Here is an 8,740-nt window from a genome sequence, read left to right as displayed (position 1 = left end):
TACCGTCATACATGTAACACTTCTGTATGAAAATGGAGTAGGACCTGGTAAGAAATTGTCTCCAACTGACTGCACGTCTGTTAACTGACTATAAGTTGAAGTTCGACTCACCTGTGAAGATAATATTAGACCACATGTTGTTGATTTAACGGACACGTTCTTAGTTCATCATTAAATCAACATGTATCTCGCTAAGTGTTTGACATATAGGCTGAGCTTTTAAAATCTGCTTATAATAGTCTTTACCCTGACACAGTAAACAAACTTGATTCAATTCATTTATGCTTCAGATATGCTATGGTCGCGGCGCCAGCATCGACATATAATGGATTTCTGCTTGAGTTCTAAATTAATGTTTTCCTCGTTGTTCAGGTGCCCAAGTAATTGTAATATTATTATCAAAATTGTTCTAAATTCTGCTAATACAACCTAAAACTCTTGAAGACAAAACAGGGAGAGAATTTATTTCACAAGAAATTATAACTGTAAAACAAATGTTTTAATAATCACAACGTTTCGGTCCATTACGCCTTTTCTGGCACTTTCAAAGTTTATAATCATTAGAAGAAAGACGTCCTGGACCGGAACATTAAAAAATCTATTTAACATATTTTGTGGTATACGTTTTTGTTTGATATTTATTTGCACCATAAATCTCTGCATCTTGAAACACTTGTGGCCACTTCGCAACAGCCTGCTGTAATTGGCTACCTTCCGATCGTTCGATGTCTCATTACATGATTGAAATAGCCAGATGTATTTTTTAAACTCTAGCCTTTGTTTATGAATAAATTAAAATTAAAGTGCTTTAATATTTATGTTTCATTTCAAAATGACAACTGAAATATGCTTGTGTGAATACGTTATATTACGTTGAATAAATTACCAGAACTTGCATAAAAAAAGAATTCGTGAAATAACTTATATTCGCTTTCAAACTAGACATAATATTCAATTTCTCTTACATCTAAACATCATATTTAATTGAAATTACAAACCAAACAAGTAAAGAGTTTGAGCAGTTTCATTGGCTGAAATAAGTTACCAGACAAAAATGAAAAGTTACCTGACATGGCTTTATTTAAACTCGAACGTTCCTCCTCTATTTTCACACTTGGAATTCTGTGACTACTAATGACAATAGTTAGAGAAACTTTAACTTCAGGTTCTTCACTACTGTTTATTCTTCTGTCAGTTGTCCGTGTATTGATCCTTAATTATTTCCATGTACCGCGAGAATTCTCATTATTGCTTTGACCTCGTGAAAAATAATACCATAGTTAACAATACTTCCTAAACAAATTTGTATGTCATTATGAATTAATTACATAACTATTTCATTAGTACCCCTCACCTATTACCAAGTTGAATCATCTTTCGCTGCAGTAATATTTTGTACTCATTATGATATAGAGTTATTATAGACTACACAAAATGTTGCCCTCATTATAGTATAGTGACTATAGACTATACAAAATGTTGTACTCATTATGATATAGAGTTATTATAGACTATACAAAATGTTCCCTCATTATAGTATAGTGACTATAGACTATACAAAATGTTGTACTCATTAGGGTATAGAGTGATTATAGACTATACACAATGTTGGCGTAATTATAGTATAGTGATTATAGACTATACAAAATGTTGGCGTAATTATAGTATAGTGACTATGGACTATACAAAATGTTGGCGTAATTATAGTATAGTGACTATGGACTATACAAAATGTTGGCCACATTAGGGTATAGAGTGATTATAGACAATACAAAATGTTGCCCTCATTATAGTATAGTGACTATAGACTATACAAAATGTTGGCGTAATTATAGTATAGTGAATATGGACTATACAAAATGTTGGGCTCATTATGGTATAGAGTGATTATAGACAATACAAAATGTTGGCGTCATTATGGTATAGTGACTATAGACTATACAAAATGTTGTCCTCATTATGGTATAGAGTGACTATAGACTATACAAAATGTTGTCCTCATTATGGTATAGAGTGACTATAGACTATACAAAATGTATAGTAATCTTGTTTCGTTATAACTCATTCTTCAAAGAGTATGGCGAATAACCGTTTAACATATGCCGACATGGTTTGCATATTCTCGGATAAATTTAATGTACTGTACCAAAAGCGATACTGAACAGTTACTTAAAACCACTTCTTTCTTTTTTCTCTTGACATTAAGTACTTTTGATAAAGGTTATTTTCTTCCACCAACTCATGTATAACTTTAGATTAAAAATGAATCATGGAGAGAAATTACGTTATAAACATCTTCAAACTAACAAGATTATGTTGCCTTTCATAGTTTATTATAGGCGTTAAACTTCCTATTGCCTTTCATAGTTTATTATAGGCGTTAAACTTCCTATTGCCTTTTATAGTTTATTATAGACGTTAAACTTCCTATTGCCTTTCATAGTTTATTATAGGCGTTAAACTTCCTATTTTGTTTCCTAAAAATATTATTTCTTCTTTTCGAAACATAAAAAAAAGAATCAAATTACCGTTAATGAAGACAGAATTGCATTCCTTAGTTAGTCACAAAATGTGATTATGTAGTATCTAAGCTTTTAATTATTTATTTTGGTGTCACACTTTAGCGCGTTCATAATTTCTTGGATTCTGTTGAAGCAATACCTGGGGCGTTCACCGCCCTTTGGCCTAAAGACAAGTTTTTAGTACATGTCAACTGTGAACAAACCCCTGTTGTCAGTTGCTGCTATTTTGCTCGAAGATTCTATCCAGAAGAACTAATTTAATTTCTCTTTGAGTTTGTTTCACGAAGGCAGTTTTATTCTCAAATCATGACAAGATATGAGTTGTTGTTGTTTTTTTCTCAAGTCTTAAAATGATCGGAATGACATTAGTAGTATTTTTAAACACCTTGGAACTTGTGACGGCTTCTCTTGTTTGACTATCATTCTGTGTTTCGAAAATCTTCGTTCAGGTAAGAGTTGAGGACATGGAATATTTCATGTATAAGAAAAGTTTTGGTTGAGTGTTGTCGTGCCGAAAGCGCCCTCGATGTCGCTTCCCTCGCTTGAACTATGTTGAAAGGCTAAAGCACTTCCACTATTAGTTCGCCTTGGAACAGAAATGTCTGATGAGGAGTATAACCACGGTCCGTTCCTACAGACAACAGAATGATTTGATAATGAGAGACATGGGAGAACCAAGAAATTGAATGAAGTTAGCAACCTTCAGTAAAAGAAGAAAGATAAATTTATCATTTCGGCAAAACCAATCAGTTCTCTATCCTTCCAAATCTTGTTAATTCTTCTATTTCAAACAGGGGTAATGACAACTGTACCTTAAATATACTTAATAGTTAACGTACACTCTAAAAAGACTGTATCCTCCTGATACACAGTAGTTAAAAATAATACTTAAGTGTATCTCCTTTTAAAGTTATTTGCAAGTAAATACGTTTTACAGATTGGGTCTTCACAAAGGAAGTTTATTGTGCTAGGCTTAGTTAAAGTGTTATATTTAGTTTGCTGTAGAATCAACAGTATGACACATCAAGTAATTGGACAAAATGATTCGATTGGACGATATGGTATGACTTAGGCTAGATGTTCAAACTACATTCTAAAACAAACCATTATTTGTTGTTCTAACTGCCATTTGGTTTCTAGATAATTAGCATTACTGGTTAAGAAATAACTGCTACTTTAAACTATTGCTCATTCTTGAACTATAACAGTTATTTGTAATTGATTAAAATTACACCCGGGCCCTGACATTAAAACGAAGAAAACACTTGAACTTCATTGTAAGTTGCTTCATTAGTAATAAAGAGTATCAACAGCTAACAAATGATAAAATATGGAAGTACCCAATTAAATAATTACAAATAAATACTTTACCTGTCAAAATCGACATTCTCTAACTCTGATAGACTACTGGCTCGATATCGAAGATCATACTCTCCTCCCAGCTGATGAAAAATAAAAACATGCAAAATGCTAGTTATTTATAAACATTTTCCCATTTACAGCTTAAAGGACTAGTTTTGAAGGTACCTATATTTATGTATTATGTCAGTGAGTTAGGAGAGACTGTGATTGACTGACCGGTCAACCTTATTTTTATCAACCTCTTTGACATAGAAACAACTGTGGGAATTGGCCTTCTGTTAGAGCTCTGTAATTCATAGCTGGGGAGCTGGGTGCGAATATTGCAAAATATTTCCCACATTTTGGGTTGTGGGTGCGTTATAAGAGTGACAGTCAATCTTTTAGCGTGGATGTTGGATGATAGGGTGCTGGTGACTGGCTGCCCTCCCTCTGGTCAGTAGTTCAAAATTAGAGACGGTAGCATATAGTCTTAGTAGCATTGCCATAAATACAAAATAATATATATAATCTACACGCTGTAATCTACATGCTACATGCTACAATAATTATAGATATGTAGAAGTTAAACACAGAAGCTTTCCTGTAATCCTTCCTAGTTAAAATGTACAATTAACCGACAAAAAGCTGACTTACTGATGTCAGTGTTGGATATGCGTTTGAATCCCAATTGGAGAAGATGTGAATGAAAGGTTAAAAATACGAACATGGGCTAAAAATAAATGTATGTTTGTTAAGTTTACCATTTTTATTTTACAATTCACCACACACTTACATTATAATGCAGATCTAAGTTATAAAACAACAAAACGTCATTATGCTCCTTTTGGAATTTATAACTGTTTTTTGTGGTATATTAATACATTATATATAGGTTAAACCGAAGCACTGCAAAAAACAAAACAAAAAACATACGTTATTCAATGGGACGAGTTCACTGTTTGTTTGCATTTCAGTGCCTTAAACGTTCTTGAGAAAGTTAACTTTACCTGTAAGCGTATGTTTACAATGAGACAATAGAGATCTTACATAGATACGTGTATAACAATAGTGCTATAAGTTCAAACACTACTACTCGTGTTGAATGTTAGGCCTCTACAGAACAACAGGTGCTTTCAGGTGAACTCAACTGTTTCTAGACAGAGAGAGAGCTATAGGGTTATATATAGGTAGAACGAAAGTTGTTTTATTTGAATTATATTAGTAGATACTAGCTGGAGTACCCGTCCCCTGGATGGAAGTTATGTAAATTCATGATTAATGAAAGGGTATCCCAGGACATCAAAAGTTGCTTCCCTTATATGTAATTTAAAAAAACACAAAAACGCTCATAAAAAGTGCAAAACACCAAATGTGAAACCGCAAGTTTGCATGTATCTTCGCATGGACCCAATGAACTTCCATACCAAATTTGGTGAGATCCATATACAAGGGGTGAAATAGTGGTAAAAAATTCAAAATGTCCATAAAAACCACATAATGCCAAACTGAAAATGTGTATGTACCCTCGTATTGATCTAATGAACCTCTACACCAATTTTGATAAAACTCCATCCACACCCTGCGAAGTAGTTACATGAACATACAACAGACAGTACTATTATACTTATATAGAATCTGATGAAGATGGTAAGTTGTACACAAAAGAAATATAAGTAAAAAATAAATAATACAATTATACCAGTAAATTTCAACATCATCAGTATCATTGAACAACACACCGAAAACGTTAAGGATGCCCAGGCAACAGACAAGAGTATTGACTTGTTCACCAGCTAAATACTGCTCTTGTGTATTAGACACCTCGAAGAACAAAATACTTTCAAGTTAGTAAAGAAAGGAAATTTTACAGTATGTTTGTTAACATCACGATCGCTAAGAATACCCAGAAGCGTTTCCCATCTAATGGTTACGGTGGTAATAAGTAACTTAATTAATAATCATAAGAAAATCATTCAGCTAAGCTTCGATGTTTTGTAGTTGACAGTGTAAATCTTGATTTGGTAAAGCAAAATAAAATAAGATATTATAGTAACCTCTAATTAATTATAGGCCTGACTTAATAAAATTTGTTTGTTTTGAATTTCGCGCAGAGCTACACGAGGACTATCTGCGCTAGCCATCCCTAATTTAGCAGTGTAAGACTAGAGGGAAGGCAGCTAGTCATCACCACCCACCGCCAACTCTTGGGCTACTCTTTTACCAACGAATAGTGGGATTGACCGTCACATTATAACGCCCCCACAGCTAAAAGGGCGAGCATGTTTGGTGCGACGGGGATTCGCAGATTACGAGTCGAGCGCCCTAACCACCTGACCATGCCGGGGCCCTTAACAAAATAGCACAAAGCGTATTTTGCTAATACTTCATTTCAATAATAAACTACTTTATCAAGAAAACTGAAATATTCTATAATACGATGTTTGAAAGACAGATAAAATAAATTGGGTGAAACATTATAAGCGCAGATTTAGTAATTTTTAATGTCAAATATTTAGTTACCTGAATGTTTGAAATCCGTCGAATTTTAGTATTTCATTATAAGAGCTCCTTTTAAGCTCCTGTTATTAACAGCTGTAAATTCCAATTTAAATTGTTTTTCAGTGTCGGACTGGACGTGGCTAATGGGTAGCGTGTCCGAGGGTTATTGAGGCGCTATGACATTGCTACAACAAAGGGCACTGTTCGATAGATAACACAAGATTTGACGGTGGGTGCTTTTGACTAGTTGTCTTTCCTCTAATCCATCATCTCAAAATTAAGGACAGCTATGCGTAGATAATCCATGTGTAGTTTTGTTTGTTTGTTTTAGCGCAAAGGTACAGATTGAGCTATCTGCGTTCTGGCCTCAGCAGGGAATCAAACCCCGGATTTTAGTGTTATAAGTCCATAAACTTATCGCTAACGCACCGGGAGACCCCCTTATGTAGCTTTGGGGCGAAAGTTCGACAAATAAACTTTTAGTGTCGTTTACCATTCTGATCAAAAGATGCACCAAAATAAACTTACAGAATGTTATGTACGACACTAATTTGTTACTGACTGAACATTGATATCGTCTATGTATTCTAGTAAAATTTCTCCAAAGTTGTTCGAAAGAAACAAAATTTAGTAGAACAAAAGTCCATCAAAATAGCAAGTGACATAAAGACCTTTGGCCCAGGATGATTAGCGTGCTGGGCTTCAGATTGTATAATCCAAGGATTGAGTACTATGATATATTTCTGATCACGTTCCGTAATATCAAGTATGCGCGCGTTATGAAAGTAATGGTCAGTCCTTTTATTCGGTTAAGCGTCGCAATACAAGCGGCGGGTGTTGATAAAAAGTTCCCCTCCCTCTGATCTGCAGTTCAAAATTAAGAACCGCTATGCAACAGCCTTGGGTCTTTTTTCAACTTTAGTATCGTCCACATGTGTCGTACACGTGGGGCGCCACCAGATATCTTAATTAATACCTTGTGTATTCACTAATGCTTTTTAATTATACGCGGACCTACAATGCTAGAAACCGGGTTTCGATACCCGTGGTGGGCAGAGCAGAGATAGCCCATTGTGTAGCTTTATGCATAACTTCAAACAAACAAAATTATACATATGATGATACAAAATATTAATTTTTCAACTTTCGTCCAAACTACACTTTGGAAATAGAAATTAGAATGTGAACAAATTTAACTGATAACATGGGGTTTTGATTTTTGTCATTTGCTAGTAATTATAGTTCACATAGAAAATGTTCTTATATATTTACGAATTATACAACAAGAAATTTTCTCACGTCGGTAAGTAGGCAGATTTCGATCAAACTTTTAGCTACACTAAAGTAACCATTTTTTTGGTCTGGATTACATTATTTATTAGTTGTGGTTTTAATATAGGCTTGATACATGCATTTATCACTATCATCTACAAAATAAGAGACAGCTGAGACCTGAAATCATATGATAAAACAGAGGTTTGGTTTGGTTTGAATTTCGCGCAAAGCTACACAAGGGCTATTTGCGCCCAGCCGTTCCTAATTTAGCAGTGATAGACTAAAGGCTTCGTCAGATCAATTTTTTTTTCTACTGGTAAACATGTAATCCAGTACTACCTATTCATGGTCGGACTGTCGGCGACTGAACCGGACCCCCCCCCCCCCCCTCTGGCTAGCCAGATGAGGAGGGTAGTGGATTCTTGCAAGACTAGAAACAAAACCTGTCAACGGCCATCCACAGACTCCCACTGCTCTGTGGGATGTTCTTGACTGAATAAAGATTACCATTATCATCGTCCAAGATGCCTTTAAGTCTAAAGCTAGAGAAGAAAGAGTGGAAGACATTTAAGTCCATATGGCTTGGGAATCTGGAATAAGAGGTGATATAGCAATAGAATGGGCATAAATGCACGACCTGATGTTTAGAAACACCTGGTTCAGTCAGCACAAACGTGGAAGAGCCCTGGAAACAGCGCTCGAAATCAGATCGACTTCATCTTGATAAAGAAAAGATTTGATAATGCTGTGTTAACATGCAGATCTTTACCAGGGGCTGATTGTAACAATGATCATAACCCAGTGCTTACTAAAATCAAATAAAGCTGAAGAAATAAAAAAGACAGTCAAAAATGCCAAGCTCAGCCTGACACTTCTGAAATGAAATCCAGCAGTCAACGCACATTTTGCAGTAGCAGTAAAGAACAAATTCAAGTTGCTAGAAGGATTAGGGGATGTTGAGAAACAATGTGAATTGTTGAAAGAATCTATGAACCGAGCAGCCACAGACACAATACAATCTGTTCAAAGAAGAAGTAATGAAAAATAGATGACAGATGATATTTTGAATCTAATGAACAAAAGAAGAGAAAACAGAAATAATA

General features: G+C 34.8%; 1 protein-coding gene across 3 annotated transcripts in view; it reads right to left on the bottom strand.

Annotated features, from left to right (window-relative positions):
* Positions 1–436: 436 nt before the first annotated feature.
* LOC106462660 (src kinase-associated phosphoprotein 2-A-like) overlaps positions 437–8,740 on the bottom strand; it is a 44,814-nt gene continuing 36,510 nt past the window's right edge. For all 3 annotated transcript variants that reach the window (XR_002611326.1, XM_022389980.1, XM_013922604.2), the window contains 2 exons: positions 3,894–3,964; positions 437–3,153 (listed from right to left, as the gene is read on the bottom strand). Coding sequence is in view for 2 of the 3 variants with exons in the window: in XM_022389980.1 (XP_022245688.1) it covers positions 2,997–3,153; positions 3,894–3,964 (228 nt within the window). In the remaining variant the exon portion in view is untranslated. The remainder of the gene's footprint in view (positions 3,154–3,893; positions 3,965–8,740) is intronic.

The sequence above is a fragment of the Limulus polyphemus genome, unplaced genomic scaffold (assembly GCF_000517525.1).
Source record: "Limulus polyphemus unplaced genomic scaffold, Limulus_polyphemus-2.1.2 Scaffold1218, whole genome shotgun sequence".
NCBI lineage: Eukaryota > Metazoa > Arthropoda > Merostomata > Xiphosura > Limulidae > Limulus > Limulus polyphemus.
The sequence above is the reverse complement of the archived record's forward strand: the minus strand, read 5'-3'. Positions and strand labels throughout refer to the sequence as shown.